Source organism: Mandrillus leucophaeus, unplaced genomic scaffold (genome assembly GCF_000951045.1).
Source record: "Mandrillus leucophaeus isolate KB7577 unplaced genomic scaffold, Mleu.le_1.0 Scaffold177, whole genome shotgun sequence".
In the NCBI taxonomy this organism is placed as follows: domain Eukaryota; kingdom Metazoa; phylum Chordata; class Mammalia; order Primates; family Cercopithecidae; genus Mandrillus; species Mandrillus leucophaeus.
In genome coordinates this window covers 3,188,957-3,207,858 of record NW_012101776.1, presented here as the reverse complement: position 1 = coordinate 3,207,858, position 18,902 = coordinate 3,188,957, and the positions used below count along the sequence as shown (strand labels likewise).

General features: G+C 41.6%; 2 protein-coding genes across 3 annotated transcripts in view; one reads left to right on the top strand and one right to left on the bottom strand.

Moving 5' to 3' along the window:
• KIAA0196 (KIAA0196 ortholog) overlaps positions 1-15,254 on the bottom strand; it is a 97,358-nt gene extending 82,104 nt beyond the window's left edge. The window contains exons 1-6 of the mRNA XM_011977288.1: positions 15,030-15,254; positions 6,762-7,071; positions 6,161-6,306; positions 5,431-5,515; positions 4,705-4,805; positions 1,800-1,992 (exon numbers count right to left, since the gene is read on the bottom strand). Of these exons, the coding sequence (XP_011832678.1) occupies positions 1,800-1,992; positions 4,705-4,805; positions 5,431-5,515; positions 6,161-6,306; positions 6,762-6,947 (711 nt within the window). The 5' untranslated portion in view covers positions 6,948-7,071; positions 15,030-15,254. The remainder of the gene's footprint in view (positions 1-1,799; positions 1,993-4,704; positions 4,806-5,430; positions 5,516-6,160; positions 6,307-6,761; positions 7,072-15,029) is intronic.
• The window catches only part of NSMCE2 (non-SMC element 2, MMS21 homolog (S. cerevisiae)), a 271,887-nt gene continuing 268,223 nt past the window's right edge, over positions 15,239-18,902 (top strand). Inside the window, exons 1-2 of one of the 2 annotated variants that reach the window (XM_011977286.1) lie at positions 15,280-15,374; positions 17,916-17,981. The gene's annotated coding sequence lies outside the window, so the exon portion shown is untranslated. Of the gene's footprint in view, positions 15,375-17,915; positions 17,982-18,902 lie in introns of both variants that reach the window. The other variant, XM_011977285.1, reaches the window with a different exon arrangement.

Sequence of the window (18,902 nt, the reverse complement as noted above, 5' to 3'; positions counted from 1 at the left end):
TTCCCTAAGGTTGCTCATGACCTCACAACCATCCAATTCGATGCTTTCTTTTTAAGACTCTCACTTAAATTCTCTGAGGAATGAAATCTCTCCTGCTCTGGTTTCCTAGATACCACTCTCTCTTCTCAATCTCCTTTGCTGAGTCCTCAGCTTCCACCTTTTAAACGCTGGTGTTCCCCAGGAGTCCATCCCCTCGTGTACTAGAAATTTTTGGATGCACAAAGCACATATCACCTTGAGCTACCACAAGCAAAAAGGAGATAAATTGTTTTAAGGACAGACATAGCCATGTCACATGAAACCTGCAGGCAGGAATGTGGCCAGGCCACAGGAAGGGGCCGGGGCTGGGAACCGGAATGCCTTCTCTCTTTCTCCCCTTGATGTGTCAGCTCAACTTTTCTCTCCCTCCAGGCTACTCTCCATATACATGGCAGAATGAGGCCATGTATTTTGTATGTTGTGGATAAACCCCAATCCAGAAACTGTTTCTCAGGCCCAACTCCAAATTACCTGGAGACAGAATCTGATCCATCAGCCGTGACCAGGGATGGGGGAGGTGCAGGACAGAGAGTGGGGTAGACACACAGCACAACCGCAGCTTAACCCTTGTGCTAATAAAGATCATGGGGCAAGGAGGAAATGGAAACACCTTGCCTTCAGAAGGATGTGGAATGAGAGGCATTCAGGAATGAGATGTTCTAAATTCACACAGACCAAATTGAAATTACAGTTCTGCTACTTAGTAACAGGAACTTGAGGAAAGTATTTAAGCTCTCCAAGTCTTATTTTTCTCAACAGCAACACGGGGATAATGCCATCTACTTTACAGGGCTATTGTGAGGAACAGAGAAAATGGTATAGGAACAAAACCTCCTTTGTGGCTGGTTTGGACTGAATTCTCAATGAATGGCAACAATTATTATAGAGACCTGGCATCTGTGGGTAGCTTCTGATTTTGAATTGTCTTAAAACAACAACAACAACAACAAAAACCCTCTTATTTATACTTAACATATTCACACAAAAACCTAACAAGCTACCTAAAGAACTGCACAGATCAGGTTCATTCTGTGATAAATGATATCCACAGTTATCACAGGCCTCTTTACTCCCTAATCATAATTTTTACAAATATTTAAAAATACAACATCTAAAATTACGTTTTCTTCAGAACAATGAAGTCAAATGGTAATTTTCTTTGGCGTTTTTTAAAAGGAAGTGAATACTACACACACTGGCAAGGGGAGAGGGATGATTTTCAAATGCTGCATGATCTTTACAGCCTTGCTCAGACTGCCTCCTTTCCTGGCACTCCTCTTACCTTCCTTCTGTCACCTGTTGTGACCTTGCTGCCACTGCTGCATGCTCTAGTGGCACCCTGTGCTTCCCCTAAGATGACACCCATCTTGCTTTACTATAATCCTGTCATCTGCCTTTCCTAAGCTACAAGCTCAGTATGGGCAGGGACACGGCCTGCCTTCCTCGGTGATGGGTCCCCAGCACCAAGCACGTGAATGGGCACATATCACACACTCAATAACTATTTCTTGAATGAATGACTAAAAGAATGCATCTTCTTCCCAACAGCTCAAATCCCATCTTCACCTGGAAATCTCTGATTCTGCCAAAATTAATAACCCTCTTTCCTTTATCATCCTGGGGCATAGCTCAAAAAGTTTTAAAAGGTTCTAGCTGCTTTTACTCTTTTGGGAAAGAAGGAAGGAAAGGCGTAATTAAAGAGGGAAGTGAAATCAGTCTGTTAAACAGTCTTAATAGGTCTTAACAGATTTAATTCCCACCTGGTTGTAAATATCATCAGATCTCAGTCGACCAATGACCATACTGATGAAGGATTCGTTGATAGGCACTCTCTGGAAATAGCTCTCGGGATAGTTGGGTGGTCTTTTGGCACCTGGTTGGCTAGAATAACCTGTACTTCGAAGCAGCTTACAAATATCGTCCATATTTGAATCAGCAGAAGATCGAGCAGCACTGAGTCATATTCACAATGGGAAACAAAGGCCCAAACCACACATATTAGAAACTGAACAGTCCAACAAAGCAGAAGAATTCCATTCTACTTTGACTCAATACAGTTTCAGATATGACCATAGGTCCATCTCTATCCTCAAGATTCACAATTATGTGTACGTACATGTGTGTATATATGTATTTTTTTTTTTTGAGATACAGTCTTGCTATGTATGTACATATAAACTTTTTGTTTTTGTTTTTTTGAGATGGTGTCTTGCTCTATCACCCAGACTGAAGTGCAGTGGCATGATCTCAGCCTACTGCAACCTCTGCCTCCAGGTTCAAGCAATTCTCCTGCCTCAGCCTCCCGAGTAGCTGGGACTATAGGCATCCATCACCGTGCCTGGCTAATTTTTGTATTTTAGTAGAGATGGGGTTTCACCATGTTGGCCAGGACTGGTCTTGAATGTCTGACCTCAACTGATCTGCCCACCTCAGCCTCCCAAAGTGCTGGGATTACAGGTGTGAGCCACCATGTCTGGCCTTGAAATTATATTTTTGAAAGCCTGTTTAAAAGATAGGTATTCGTTCTATGTAAAGGTCCATAATCCCTTTTCCATAATCCTTGGGACTGGATTTGTTTCAGAATATAGCATTTCTCAAATATAAGAAAGCAATATGGCATATAGATCATATACAATATAACACTCCAGCAGTGTCTGAATTGGCATCCCATGATCAACATAAGTGAATAATTCCGGATGAAAATTTATAAATATTTACAAAACTGAGTTAAGTGAAGACTACACATAGCCTCACACCTATTCCAGGCAAGTTTTGACTCCAAATGATTTCAGGTTAGATCAGGTTTTGCTGCCAAATGAATTACTATGTATATGTACATGTGTGCTGTGTGTGTACTCGTGTATACATATTTTTTCAGAGCTCTTTGGATTTGAAAATTGTGGGTAAAGAATGTGACCCTGACATTTTACAAATTAAAAAATAATTTTAAAATATTATATCAATTTAAAGTGAAATCTCTACTTTTTTCTTGGCAAGCTGTTCCTTCTACAGAGATCTAATAAACAGGTCTGTGATTTTTCCGGGTGGAATAGTAAGCTCTGAAAGAAATGAACTAGATTCAAAGAATCTTAGACTTGGAGATGACCTGCTATTCGCTGTAAGGATCTCTTTTGCCACGACTGTGACTTGGAGGTGTTCAGTGTGACTTCAATAATGAACGCTCACATTCTAATGAATTAGCTGTTGTACCAAAGGGGACAAAGCCATATTTTCAAAACTGGGCTTCATAAGCCAATAATTTTTTCTTCTTCTTTGCACTGCCTATAGTTTTTGTTTTTCCAGGTACTCTCAGAAACATAGGAAAGGCCATTCAAATCTCATTTTTAAAAACATGGATGTTAAAACAGCTTGGTCAAACTGACATGAATGAACACTGCTAGAACGCTCCCTTCGCACTCTGATGCAGCTGAAAGGAAAAGGCTAGTTGAGAAGCCTAAGATTAATTTCCTGCTGAGGACACAGTGGTACCTGGTATTGCTGAAAATATAATGTCCCCAAAGAACCCCCTTCTCCTTGTCTATTTTGTCCTAATTTTTAAGTTTGAAAATGTTAATTCTACTCCTTACATCTGTAGCTCAAGCTCCTAACTGACTCCTCCTTATTGACACTTTCTTCTCTGAATCTTGACTATTTCCAACATTGACCTGGTATTCCATTTTTAGCTCATTCAACAAATTGAAAACCTGTGTGTTAGACACTAAAATTAAAAAGTTGGTTAAGATGGCTCCTGTTTTCAAGACCTTACTTTCCGAAGAATCACAGTTCCGTATAGAGATACACGACAAATGATTTGTGGATATGTGCTATTGCTTGATTTGTTTTTGCTTCTATGTAAATATGGGAAAGAATTCACTTTCAACTTGACTCTGAATGACAACTTTTCTAAGTCATCAAACTGAAAATGACAACAGAAAGCACACTCCTTTCTTTGTATCTGCCAAGGAGTAATATTTGAAAATGTAAACAACAAAAGCAAAAACAACCTTCATTAGATTTCTAATATTCTTTGAAATTTAGCCTCAAGGTAAAGAAAGTTCACAATTCAGACTCCTTTTTAAAATTGGAGTTATCATTACGGACAGCATAATCCATACCTCTAATAATCTACAATACATAGAATATTTTATATGTAATATATAGATTATATAATCTATAATCTATTATGAAATATACTATGGCGTAATTGTTATAGTCCTACAGTATGCTCACAAGAGATAAGAATCTTATATTTTTTTTTTTGAGACATAGTCTCGCTCTGTCACCTAGGATGGAGTATAGTAGCGTGATCCTGGCTCACTGCAACCTCCACCTCCCGGGTTCAGGCGATTCTCCTGCCTCAGCCTCCTGAGTACCTGGGATTACAGGTGCCCACAATCACGACTGGCTAATTTTTGTAGTTTTAGTAGAGACACGGTTTCACCATGTTGGCCAGACTGGTCTTGAACTCCTGACCTCAGATGATCTACCGGCCCTGGCCTCCCAAAAGTGTTGAGATTACAGGCGTGAGCCACCGTGCCTGGATGAATCGTATACTTTCTTATCTATTCTTGGATTACTGCTGTTTACAGTAGAAGAAATATGGGGACATACACCGCATTTTACTAACAGCAGTGTTTTGGAAGTGGAGTCCTAGCCCAGGAATACCTGTATCGGTAGTAAGAAACCAGCATCCTCTCTCTGACTTCTCCTTCAATCTTTTGGTCAATGACCAGTAGCATAACTCCATATAAGTACAGTGCTTCACACTAAGAAGAGAAGAGGACAAAAGCCAAAATCACTAGATTATACATTCTTAGGGAATAAAGTCGGTAATCATGAAAAATATCGCTTTGCTCACACTTCTCCAAAAAGTTTTAGATTTCAAGGAAAAGGTAGGTTTCCTCCAAAGAGCTCTTACCTTCTTGCAGAATGGGACTTGAAAAGTTTATGTGAAATAGATATTAATTCATAGTGATAATCTTTCAGTTGACCTATTTTGGCTATTTTGCTTGGGACACCAAAATAGCATCCTACTCATCATAAAGTCATTCACTTCACCATAAAGTCATTCACTTATTCAATAAGCATTTCTTAAATGGTCAGTATGTACTAGGTACCAGGACAGATGGCTGGGATGCAAAAAGTAAAGAAGACAGAATTCTTACACCGAGGAGGCTCATAACTTCCACATAACTTTTCATTGTTTTAAATTCCGTTCAAAGTCTACGTTCTAAACTCAGATATGGACCCGCCAGTTAGAAGATAATTAAAAGCTCATTTTGCTTCTCTTTAAAGAAGGGTATTTCATTTATATTTATGACTTAGAAGAAAAAAAAGGGATACTATGTTTGAAATTCTTGAATTTCATTTTAAATAATCACTATTACTTACCAGAAGTTGTTTTCCATCTTCATTGAGAAGCACAGTTTCTAAGGTTTGCTGAATATAAACCCCTTCATTGAGATCATCTAGATATCTAGAAATAAAATCCCAGAGCGAGTTATTAATTTATAATAGAAACTTTAACATCTTTAAAGAAGGAAAGATGTTTAAAAGATAAGGCAAGATGCCAGGCATTCTGGCCTTCCACTAGTTCATGGTCCTTCATGCTCTTAAGAATACAGTCTTATAAACTGATTTAGGGCCACAGTTTGATATTTATGGCTGTTTCAAGTAAAAGAAATATTCCCTAGTCCTGATTTGTGAATTACAAGTATCTAGGAGTAAAGGCAGAAGAACATGGAATATCTAGTTTAAAAGTTAATGAGTAATGAATTCTTAAGAACTGTATAAGGGACAGAAAGTTAATGATAAAAATAAGTTCTTTTTCCCACTTTTCACATATAATACACTAGAATATGATAATAAATAACAGGATTGGAAACTATATGACTTAGTATAAACTAAATTTATTATGACATCTCACAAAAGCAGGACATTATAGTAAAACTTTAAAATTCTTAAGATGACCAGTGAAACAGGAAGGAAGAGACAACTTTATACGGCATACACTAAATTAGGAAATTTTATAGTAACTCAGAGAGATTTACACGTTGTTGTGTGTCCTTTTCCCTCTCCACTATTTACCACCAGAATAAGCTGTTACTAAATTGATCAATACCTGTTTAAGTCTACAATATATTTATGCACACTTTGAAATGCTAAATAAAATCTGGTCACAATTTCTATGTTGTTTTCACGAAATTCTTCATCTAAATCCTGTAGCTCTGGCTTACAGTCCAGTTTGCTTTCCCATAATTCCGGACCCTAAGAAAAAAAAACACACATGAAATGTCAATAAAAGCATACTTGTTGGTGACAATTTCCAAATAGTCTTTTAAAAACTTGTTCTTATGTTCTTAGACATCCTAAACTTAAAGCGGAGCAACAGAAAGTAATGAAGATAATAGAAGCCTAGATGTAAAATCCCTTTGAGATAAATGAATTTGAATTGGACCCAAGATTAGCATGCTTTTAAGTATGGGGCCCTTCAATGTGAAATGTCAAAGTTACGTTTTAAAAATACAATTATATTGTGTTAGGGCTTTCACATAATACCTTCAACTTATTTTCAAGCTAGTAGCTAACATTACGTTTAGTCCAGAAGCTTTTCTCTTTAGCTTTTTCCATAACTACTTAACCTTACAGAGTTTCACGGTTCCCAGAGAAAACACGTTTTTGTAGAAAAGACAACAAATAAAAAAGCTATTGAGGAAGATTACCTTAAAATAGCTGAAATCAAATATGATATCTCCATATTTCTGTTGATCAGCTCTGTCTTTTAACCTGAACACAGCAGGAATAAACTCAGAGAGCCTCAAAAGTTCAGCAATGATGGCATTACCACAGGAAACAATCCTTAGGATTGCTTGGCCACAGAGGTTGTTCTCGGCTAGAAAGTCCAACATTGTGAGGAGGACCGACTATTCTGTGCATGGACACTGGGGATGATTAACTGGCCTTAGAGCTGGTGTCTGTAGATTATTAGATGAAACCAGGTGTGCAGAGAGATTGGCTGCTCCATTAAAGAACCTGTATCCCCAAAAAAAGTGTGAAAATCTCAGTTTGTTTAAGGAAGCACATGTGTACACATAAGAAACACATTTTTCTCCCAAACTCACTAAAAAAATTGAAAGAAATAATGAGTTCCTTTATAGGGGAAAGGGTATTTATCTGCCACTCTCCATATTTTCCATGTGGAGGGGCTTTGGTAGATTAACACTCTTCGCCTCTTCTTCAACATGTTAGTCACTTCTCTTGGGAAAAAGATATGATACAGCTCATCTCTGAGCTGGGGAGAAGGAACCACTGGGCATGTGTGGTTCCAATGTACCCTAATTATACAAGCTATCTTCCACTACTCAATATATTAGCAAATAATTTCAAATACTATAAAGAGAGCTCAGAGACAAATCCCTGTACATCATTTTGAGGCATTTGTCCAATTATTTCCCAGAAATGGAACTGCAAGCTTAAGCTATGAACATGTCCAAGATTCCTTTTAAAATTACAGATGCTAAGTTCTACAAAATTCTGTGAAGATAATTTATAAATACTAAATCAAACTGGTCCAAAAGTCTCACAAAATTCAGTACTTAGGTGTCTAGTACTGTTAGCAGAATCCATTGTTTGTTTCTCTTGTATTCCAATGTACTCTCTGAGCATGGTTAGATCACTTAGCATACTGAATATTATTGTTGCTTACAGCTCATTCTGAAAGTTCTTGAAGGCAAGGATTGATCTTTACCCAACCACTCCTTGCTGAATATCTCTTTGCCAGGCTGGATATGAAGACGTTTAGACAACTCACCTTCTAGTCCAGTGGTTCTCAAGCCTGGCTGCATAAGGGAATCACCTAGCATTTTAAGAGTCTGGTAAGTAGGTTAGAGGTAGTCCTAAGTATCTCTGTTTTTAAGAATCTCCCCAGATGATTCTGATGTGAAGCCAGGATCATTAAAATAGTAGAGAATGACTGGTCTTGTGGAAAACTGCAGCAAGTAAACAGGAAATTAACAGTATCTATCTTTGTGCTCTTTGTGCTGAACTCATTCCTTGGCATTGACAAGTAAAAGGAGTGCCTGAATAACAATACTAGGGGCCGGGCGCGGTGGCTCAAGCCTGTAATCCCAGCACTTTGGGAGGCCGAGACGGGCGGATCACGAAGTCAGGAGATCGAGACCATCCTGGCTAACCGGGTGAAACCCCGTCTCTACTAAAAAATACAAAAAACTAGCCGGGCGAGGTGGTGGGCGCCTGTAGTCCCAGCTACTCGGGAGGCTGAGGCAGGAGAATGGCATAAACCCGGGAGGCAGAGCTTGCAGTGAGCCGAGATCTGGCCACTGCACTCAGCCTGGGCGACAGAGCGAGACTCTGTCTCAAAAAAAAAAAAAAAAAAAAATACTAGGATTGCAAGAGGAGTGATGTCTGTCCTCTCTAGCTGCCTGCTATACTGTTGGAGAGAGAAGCCCTGAAGAAAAAAAATATCAGAGAGATGAAGGGCTTGAGTGTGTCATTACAATAAAGAAATAAGAAGTGTAACATACATTTAATTGTCAGTATGGAGCATTTACTAGGTGTTCTGTTGGGATAGGTATTCTTATAGTGGGTGATCTTTAGTAAAGTGACATCTAGGAATTCAGGGCTAGAGAAAGAAACCTAGCATCTAAAAGGAATGACCTATTTTAGTATGTAACACTTAAAAACTTTTCTATGGTAAATGACTTAGAAGATGGATTTGAAATCCAAACGGCAGACACAGGGTTGATTTCTAAAACATGCAAAGGGATCTCACAAGCTGTCAAAGAGAGAACAGGGACAGAAGGGGAGGCGGAAGCCAAGTAAAAAGGAAAAGGGAAAAAAAGATGTCACCAGGAATGAAAACCAACCAATCAACAAAACACACATGTGACGTTTTCCTGTACACATAAAAGTCCTTGATCATGTCACTACCCAGGCTGTGCCTTCTAAGCATCTTCTGTAACACACAGACTCTTGATAAAACTGCTTCCTGACCCGTCCCTTTCCTTCCCACTAGCTTCCTCCTATAGCCAGTGCAGAGAGCAAGGGTGAGCAGATGGTGGAAGGCGAAGGGCGACTGGAGAAGGAAGCAAGACTTACACAAATGAAATAACTCCTCGGACTTGATGAGGTTTCAGAAAGTTCTTGAAGTAGGTAATTTGTCTTATTCGGCTACTACTTCTTACATTCCCCCTCTGCCCACAGACTTGAGTACCCTTCTTGTTCAGGTCTGTGTGCCTTCCCCTGCAACAATCATTTTTCTTAGTTCTAGGGGCTAGGAAAGCAATTTGATTATAATAATGTGGTAACTGGTTTCCAAAGATGGCTCCCAACAATTCCTTGCCATTAAGTCAGCACATACAGCACCTTAAGTGAAGGGCTGAACCTTATTTTCCCTCTCAATGAGTCTGGATTGCGTTTGTTTATTAGTTTGCTGGGCTGCCATAACAAAGCACCACAGACAGGGTGACTTAACCAAATTTATTTTGTCACAATTCTGGAGGCAAGAAATTCAAGATCAAGGTGACGGTAGGACTGTTTTCTTCTCAGGCTTTTCTCATTGGCTTGTAGCAGGCTATTTTCTTCCTGTATCGTCACATGGCCTCCCCATTGTTCATTTCTTTTTATAGAGATGGGGGTCTCACTATGTTGCCCAGGGGAGTCTCAAATTCCTGGGCTCAAGCGATCCTCCCATCTCAGCCTCCCAAAGTGCTGGGATTACAGGCATGAGCTACCAAGCCTGGCCCTCCTTTGTAAATTTCTGTGTCCAAAGTTCCTCTTCTTAAAATGTATGCATCCAAAGTTCCTCTTCTTAGAAAGACACTAGTCATATTGGATTGGAGCCCATCCTAGTGGCTTCATTTTAACTTAATCACCTCCTTAAAAATCCTGTCTCCAAATACAGTCACATTCTGAGGTACTGAGTGTTAGGAATTCAACATAGAAATTTTGGAGGGACTCAACTCAGCTCATAACAGTTTATGTCTTCCTTCCTTCAACCCAAAGAATACTGTAGAAGTAACTCTCTACCAATTCTAGGCCTAAGCCTTGAGAAGGCCTGGCAGTATCTCCTTTTGCTCTCTTTGGGTGTCCAAAGCTGCCATGTCAGATGTCTGGGTATCTTGCTAGAGAGATCACAGGAGTTACAAAGAGGAAAGACCACGCTGAGAGGGAAGAGTACTGACACAGAAGAGAATGGAGAAAGCCAGCAGACAGCAGAAACCGAAGCACCGACGTGTGACTTGGGTTGACCTGGTCTCCTCAGCCCCCCAGCTCTTGAAATCTTCCTAGTTGAAGTGCTAGACATAGAAGGGAAGAGGCTATTCGGCTTCTGCAGCCAGCCAAGCCCTCTGTGCCTTTTCCCAATTCCTAACCCACAGGATCATGACAAATTTTTTAAATATGGTATTGTTTTGGGCAAATAAGCCTTGGGGTAATTTGCCATAGTGCTGACATTCAGTTTTGAGGACTAACAGTACGAGTTGTTAATTTAAACAGCATGCTGATGTTGTTACTGTGATATTTCATTTTCTATAATGCTGTGCAATATAGTCATTGCTTTTGTATAATAATGTCCATGTAGCTATTTCTGTATTGCACTACTGCGTTTTCCTCCAATCCTCATCTTTTCAGCTCTCTGCTTCCACTGATTATTACACTTTCCTTATAGGAATTGTGCCATTCATCTTATCTTTGGAAAAAGAGAGCTATGTCCTAAAAACCACTAGAAGTCGGTGAGGGAACAAGAAGTAGGTGAGGGAACAATCTTTAGAAATGTTTTTAGGCCTGGCAACAGTGGCTCACACCTTTGATCCTAGCACTTTGGAAGGCCAAGGTAGGAGGAATGCTTGAACTCAAGAGTTCAAGACCAGTCTGGGCAATAATAGCGAGACCTTGTCTCTACTAAAAATCAAAAGAATATTAGTCAGGTATGGTGGTGTGTGCCTGTAGTCCCAGTGACAAGGGAGGCTGAGATGAGAGGATTGTTTGAGCCCTGGAGGTTGAGGCTGCAGTGAGCTGTGATAGCGCCACCGCACTCCTGCCTGGGCGAGAGTAACACCTTGTCTCAAAAAAAAAAAAAAAAAAGATTTTCTCACATGTCAAGTATAGGAGAGTCTTGCTATTAAGTATAGTTCATGTCTGAAAAATGCGAGAGTGATTACAAAACACGGGAAAACATTTCATAAAAAGGAGAAGAAAAAGTTTTGATTGCAAATGTATCTTGACATTTATGAAAGTGAGCTTTATATATCAGGCTGTGATAAGTGCAGTGAAGAAAAAGCATAATAAAGGATGGAGCATATGCTAGTTTCCACAGAGCACCTCGGGCAGAAGTCAGAAGGAAATAATACAGCAAGCAGTATGGATATCTGGGTAGGGTCAGCAGCTTCTAAAGTGGTCCCTAATGATCTCTGCCTCCTGGTATTCATGTCCTATGTAGGTTCCTTCCCTTGAGTATAAGCTGACTTACTGACGCCCACCTAAAGAGGAGAATAGGGCCAGGTGTGCTGGCTCATTCCTGTAATCCTAGCACTTTGAGAGGCTGATGCAGGCGGATCACCTGAGGTTAGGAGTTCAAGACCAGCCTGGCCAACATGGTGAAACTCTGTCTCTATTAAAAATACAAAAATTAGCCGGGCATGGTGGCATGCACCTGTAATCCCAGCTACTTGGGAGGCTGAGGCAGGAGAATTGCTTGAACCCAGGAGGCAGAGCTTGCAGTGAGCCGAGATAGCACCAATGCACTCCAGCCTGGGTAACAGAGTGAGACTTCATCTCAATAACAAAACAAAACAAAAAAACCAAAAGGAAAGGAAAGGAAAAAAATAGGATAGAAATGAAAGATACCACTTCTGAGATTAGAAATTGAAAAGACTAACTCCTGGCTTGGTCATCCTCTCTAGCTTGCTAGTGCAGGGGAAGCAAGGTGTCATGGTATGATACAGCCCTGTGCAGGAGCCCATATGACAAGGAATTCAGCCTTGCCAAAAACCACCTGAGTGAACTTGAAAGTAGATCCCTATAATCCCAGTCCAGCCTTCAGATAAGACCATAGCCCCTTGTTCCCAGCTTGACTGCAATGTTCTAAAAGCCCCAGAGCCAAAGGCAGCCAGCTATGCCCTACCCTCCTGACCACAGATACTATAAAGCTTATTGTCTTAAGCCACTAGGTTTTGGCATAGTTTATTATGCAGCAATAGATAATGATCCTGAGAATGGCATTCCAAGCAGAGGTTACAAATAAGTGCAAAGGCCCTAGGGCAGGAATGTGCTAGACGGCCAGCAAGGTGCCTAAAGTGGCTGGAGTAGAGTCAGCTAGGGGTAGAAACAGAAGAAGTAGACTGGATTGCGTCTGAGAGCCAAGAAGCCACTACAGCTGTCTAGAACTCTCATGAAGGTACCCTCTGATACACATTAAGGCATACATTATTAACAAGTTCTTTTAGTTTCCTCTGTGATACTTGCTTGTTAAACCACACTGATCTCTAACAGGCTGAATTTCAGATAATTTCATTTCATTTTCTCCATGGATATGGTCTGGCTTGGGAAAGGAGAGAGGGAAAAGGGAAATAATGGACAATGGGCAAAACAGTCACCTCCTAAAGCCCTCTGAAGACCACCAAACTAACCCAGAAGGTCTAAGTAGAATGAAACTTTACACCAGGAGAGTCCAATCTTTGTCTTCCCTGGGCCATAGTGGAAGAAGAATTGTCCTGAGCCACACATAAAATACACTAACACCAAAAATAGCTGATGAGCTTAAAAAAAAAACACACACACACACACACAAAAACTCATGTTTTAAGCAAATTTACAAATTTGTCTTGGGCCACATTCAAAGCCATTCTGGGCCACATGCAGTCTGTGGGCCTCAGGCTAGACAAGCTTGCTCTAGACTCATGAAGAGGAGGGCAAGCGATGATTAACAGGTCCAAGAGCTCCCTGATTTTGGATACCATGACAGGGCAACAATGTAGACCTGGGAAAAACATCTTAAAGCAAAGTAACATTACCTGCCCTTTACTCTACTCTCTCCCAACATACAGAAGGACAGGCAGACTCAGCACCTGCATGCACACATTCAGGGAAGCTTCAGTCTGGGATAACGACAGAAATCAAGACTTTCGTGTGTCAATCTCTTATTTTAATCCTTAGGTCCTTACTCAAGAATTACATTGTAGAAACTTTAAAAGAACATGAGAAGGATAATAATAATCAAATATGTTTGGCAATAGTAAAACAAATATTATGGGTCTTTATTACCTACATAAATTGCCTTTCTAAAATTCCATATATAAACTTTATATTAAATTTTTAACGCGAAAGCAAAATATGTTATATTTAATATACTTTTAGTGAAATGAACTCACTGCTTGTAATCTGTTTGGCCCCATGAAGGGCACTTGTGTTTTCTATTTCTAATAATGCAAGCATCTCCTGCTAAGTTTTTGAAGATGGAAGAAGTTAAAACAAGATTAAATGAAAGAAGGAAATCACTTAGTTACATTTTACGTACTAGACCTCCTAACCTGGACTAGTTATATTTTCCATGTAACAAATGGAATTTCCATAATTTGCACAAATATAATTTGGCTAGAGTAATTGTTAAATAGCCCCCTCGTTGGCTGAAGGACTGGTCCTGAAGAACAGAATCTAAGAACCATCATTAAAAATGCCTAATCAAGTTGCAGCTAAGAGGTATATGGATGGCTTTACAAAGTGTTAAGACTCAGTTAAGTCTTAAAAAACCACTTCAGAATTAGGTCCAAATAAACTCTGTAGAAGAAGCTATGGTAAATTATCCTTTCAGAGGTTCTCTTCATGCTAGGGATTAAGAAAACTTGAAGATCAGCTCTCTCAATACAGGCTGTATTACTATCGGCATGAAATCCAGAGATCCCACTGTATTTTCTTATTTTCTTTTACAAGCGCCGGTAACTTCATTTTTAAGAATTTGGCGTGGAACTGTGATTTTCAGTTTGGGAAGTAATCCTAATCAAAAGACATGCTTTCAAGAATGAGGCATGGCATCATTATACCAATTACCCAGAGTGCAGAATAATATTTCTTAAGGAAATCGAATTGTCGTGGACAAACACTGTTTACCCCCTTCAGAGGACAAAAGAAGGCAGGTCTATATTTAGCCTTTCGCAAAATCTCAGTTCCATAAAGGAAGCACTGATCTCCACAAATCCATTATCACAAACAAAATATAATGGTTGTCGATCAAAATAAATGCAAGCTGCATATGTTTTCCACAAAAGTTCTGACATGAGGCTGAACTTGAAATCCTGGGAAAGGCAGGTGAAGGACAATTAGAGAAGGTGTCCCTTGTGCACAAAGACAGGAAAACTTCTCCCTCACTACCCTTCACCTTATGTTTGAGGGAGCTCCATGCGCTTGCAATCAGGAGACCCAGTTCTACGACTCTGTGACTTTTTTTCTTTTTCCTGTCCGATCATAGAGGAATCAGGGCCTTGGGAACATTTCCCCCCCCCGCAAAATGCAAAGGATTTTGGCATTAGCACAGGTGAAGGCATTAAGACGCAGCGAGCAGCAATGACTTGCCCAAACTCACAGCCCATGGCATAACTAGAATGCAAATCCAGGTCCGTCAGGCTGTAAAAGTCCTCACTACTAGCCTTTCAGTTTTCTCAAAAGCAAAGAGAGAAATAACGACGACATCCACACAGCAGTGTTACCGGAAACTCGGAAGGATGAGATTCGGACCAAGCAGCCAGCTGAACGGTGCTTCCTAAAGCGAGGAAGGGGTGTGCAAAATGATTTCCCCCTAAGCGGAGACGAAGAGCTGGACTGCAGCCCCCGCCCCAGAAAGCCCCTAAGCCCTCCATCCCGAGTCCCCCATCCAGGCTGCACGCGACGCTGGAGACCACCCCAGGGCCAGCGCGGCCCAGCGGGGAGGTGAAGGGGGCCATGCAAAAATGGGGCGCGCTCATCCCATCCCCACTCACCTGTCAGCCGGGCCGCGCCAGCGGCGCACGCGCAGGGCAGGAGGTTGCGCGCGGAGTCGGCACCCAGGTTCCACCTCTCCCTCACGGCGGCAGTCCTCTTCTATCCCCAGTCCCGGACCTGGAACCGGTCAGAGCCCGGCTTCCGCCCCTGACTTCCCAGACGGTCACATGACCGAAGCGGCGGGGAGCAGGGAGGGGCATCATGTGACCACTCGCCGGCGACGGATGATGACGCAAGAGCCCGCGCTCACTTTTCAGCTACAGGCGAAGGGGGCTGAGGAAAGGAGGTGGGTACAAGTAGGGGAAGTTGGGGTGCCACCAGACGGAGACAACTCGGACAACCAGGTAGGGAAGAAGCGGGGGACGGCAATGGGGAAAGTGGCGGGAATTGTCGCCTCCCTCAGGGACACTCCACGGGGACCCCGAGCCGGGAATTCGTCGACCTGGATTATGGTTGTGGCCCTTTTCACGCCACAGTAGTGAGTCTGGGACAGTTTACCCTCCTGTCCGAGGCGCTATCTCTCCATCCGTTAGCCCCAAGTGTGTAAGGGCAAGATCACGAATTTTTGATCCAAATAGATGCGGTTTGAACTGACTTTAAAAGTAAGGCCACGGGAAGGTCGTTTGAATAAACTCTCTGGACCTCAGTTTCCTCTTCACTTATGTAGATTGCAGTGAGAATTAGCGATAAGGAGAATGAAGTGCCAGGACACCAGTTTATGGCATTCTGTAGGTGACCGAGAAATGATGATGTCTGTTGTTATTTTTGTAACCCGCCAAATCTTTATTGGTCCCCTATTTTGTGTGAGGAACTGCTTTATATGCAATAGAATATGTCAGAGTTCTAGTTTAAGGAGCTTTCAGTGTAAAGAAGCTGCAGACATGTGAGCAAATAGTTGTGATGAGTTTCATAATGGGAGTGTGTTGTGTACATGTGCATGCGATAGGAATAATGGTAGTATGAGGGAGGGAACAAGCAATTGTATGAGAAGGATTCAGAGAGAAGGGTATATCCTTGCATGCTGAAAAAGGAGAGGCAGCTCTGGCTGACTTGTACAAGGCTCCCGTGGATTTAAAGGAAGTCAGCATATTGTCTATAAATAACATGCAGAGAAAAAACTCAGGAAATGCACAACTTGTTCTAAACTTTCTTGGAGATCATAGGTATTGGGAAGAAAAGATCAGTGTTATTACATGGGAAGGGATCCAAGAGAGATTGATTTAAACCAGTTATTCTCAACTGATGCGCTATTGACATTTTAGGCCAGATAATTTTTTCCTGTGGGGTGGGGGTGAGGGCTGTCCTGTGTATTGTAGGATGTTTGAGAGTATCCCTGGCCTCTGCCCACTAGATGCCAACCATAATGTCTACAGATATTGCTACATGTCCCTTGGGAGAGGGGTAAAATCTTTCTTGGTTGAGAACCACTTAAACCAAGCCATGAGAGATGGTGTGTTAGTCAGTGTGGGCTTCTATAACAAAATGCCATAAACTAGGTAGTTTACGAACAACGGAAATTTATTTCTCACAGTTCTGGAGGCTGGAAAGTCCAAGGTCAGGGTGCCAGCAGATTCAGTGTCTGGCAAGGGCCTGTTTCCTGGTTCATAGGTGGCTTCTTGCTGTGTCCTCACACGGTGGAATGGCAAAGCAGCTCTCTGGAGCATCTTCTAAAAGGGCACTAATTTTATTCATGAAAGTGGGCCTAATCACCTCCCAAAAGGCCCCACCTCCTCATACCATCACCTTAGGAGTTAGGATTTCAACATATAAATTTTGAGTGACACAAACATTCAGACTTTAGCATATGGGTAAGATGTGGGCAGATAGAAAACTGAAGAAAGAGCCTGGTGCAGTGGCTCACACCTGTAATCCCAGCACTTTGGGAGGCCAAGGAGGGCGGATCACTTGAGGTGGGGTGTTTGAGACTAACCTGGTCAACATAGAGAAACCCTGTCTCTACTAAAAATACAATAAATAAATAAATAAATAAATAAATAAATAAAATAACCAGTGTGTTCTGGCGCACACCTGTAATCCCAGCTACTCAGGAGGCTGAGGCAGGAGAATCCCTTGAATCCAGGAAGCAGAGGTTGAGGTGAGCCGAGATCATGCCACTGCACTCCAGCTTGGACGACAGAGCGAAACTCTGTCTCAAAAAATAAATAAATAAAAAGAAAGAAAACTGAAGAGATGGTTTTCTCACGGTGGGAGCAGGATGAACAAAGTCCTTTTTTCCTTTTTGGAGACAGCGTCTCACTCTTATTGCCCAGGCTAGAGTGCAGTAGCATGATCATAGCTTACTGCAGCCTTGGACTCCTGGACCCAAGGGGTCCTCCCACCTCAGCCTCCCAAGGGGCTAGGACAATAGATGCAAGCCACCATGTCTATGTTGTTTGTTTTTTTTTTTGAGATGGGGTCTCGCTGTGTTGCCCAGGCTAGTCTTGAGCTCCTGGCCTCAAGCAGTCTTCCTGCCTTGCCCTTTCAAAGTGCTGGGATTATAGGCATGAGCCACCACGCCCAGCCTGAACAAAGTCTGGAGGTGAGTTCAAGAATATTGAGTATGAAGGGGAGAAGGAAACACGAGAGCTGTGCATCTGACCGAAGCAGACAGTTTATTCATTTATTGACTATTTTCAGAGCACTTGCTGTTTATGAAGCACTGCGAACATCTTGCAAGATAGTCACTAACAAAGTAGAGTTACTGCCAAAGGCTATAATTATATCAAAGAGGGTGCTGTTAGAGTCAGAGAAAGGAGTTGTCTTTGACTTGTACTTAGCTGTATTTATTGGGAGGAATTGAGAAAAGTATGTCTATTCCATCTTTCTGCACCATCCATTGTCTTTGCTTTTCAATTCAGTCTGTCTTAATCTTTTCCCTACTCCAGAATTACAGAAAAGCATGGTCATGTTTTCCTTGGTCCTCTGCAAGAGTGAAGTTTCACTCAAGTAATGTGAGTTTTGCATTCAACCAAGTAGTGACAACTACTGTTTGGTATATACTTTCCATTTATACTGGATTGCATTAATCTTCATAGATATTGTGTCTTTGTTCAAGCTACCATAACAAAATACCATAGACTGGGTGGCTTAAACAACAGAAATTCTGGAGGCCAGAAGTTCAAGGTGAGGTTGCCAGCATGGTTGAATTCTGGTGAGGACTTTCTTCTTGGCTTGTAGATGGCTTCTCTCTTTATGTGTCTTCACGTGATAGGGAGAGAGAGAGAGAGAACAGTCCCTGCCGTCTCTTCATTTTCTTTTCTTTTCTTTTCTTTTCTTTCCTTTTTTTTTTTTTTTTTTTTTTGTTCTTTTGAGACAGGGTCTTGCTCTGTTGCCCAGGCTGGAGTGCAGTGGTGTGATCATGGCTCACTGCAGCTTCAACCTCCTGGCTCAAGTGATCCTACCACATCTCCTCCTGAGGAACTGGGACTACAGGCCTGCACCACTACATCCAGCTAATTTTTTTATTTTCAGTAAAGACAGGGTTTCACTTTGTTGCCCAGGCTGGTCTCAAACTCCTGGGCTCAAGCCAACCTCCCAGATTGGCCTCCGAAAGTGCTGTGATTATAGGCATGAGCCACCTTTCCGGCCAGATTTTAGGTAGCCAGTACGCATGTGCCTAGTGCCTATCATATTGCACAGTGCAGATCATAGAACATTTTCATCACAGAAAGTTCTATTGGACAATGCTCTCTAGACACTTTAGACTTATACTAGAATCAAGACCGACTAGAAAACAGAATACTTCTGCTGATCATGGTGTCTCATGCCTATAATCCCAGCAATTTGGGAAGCAGAGGCAAGAGGATTGCTTGAGCTCAAGAGTTTGAGACCAGCCTGGGCAACATAGGGAGATGGTCATCTCTACTAAAAAT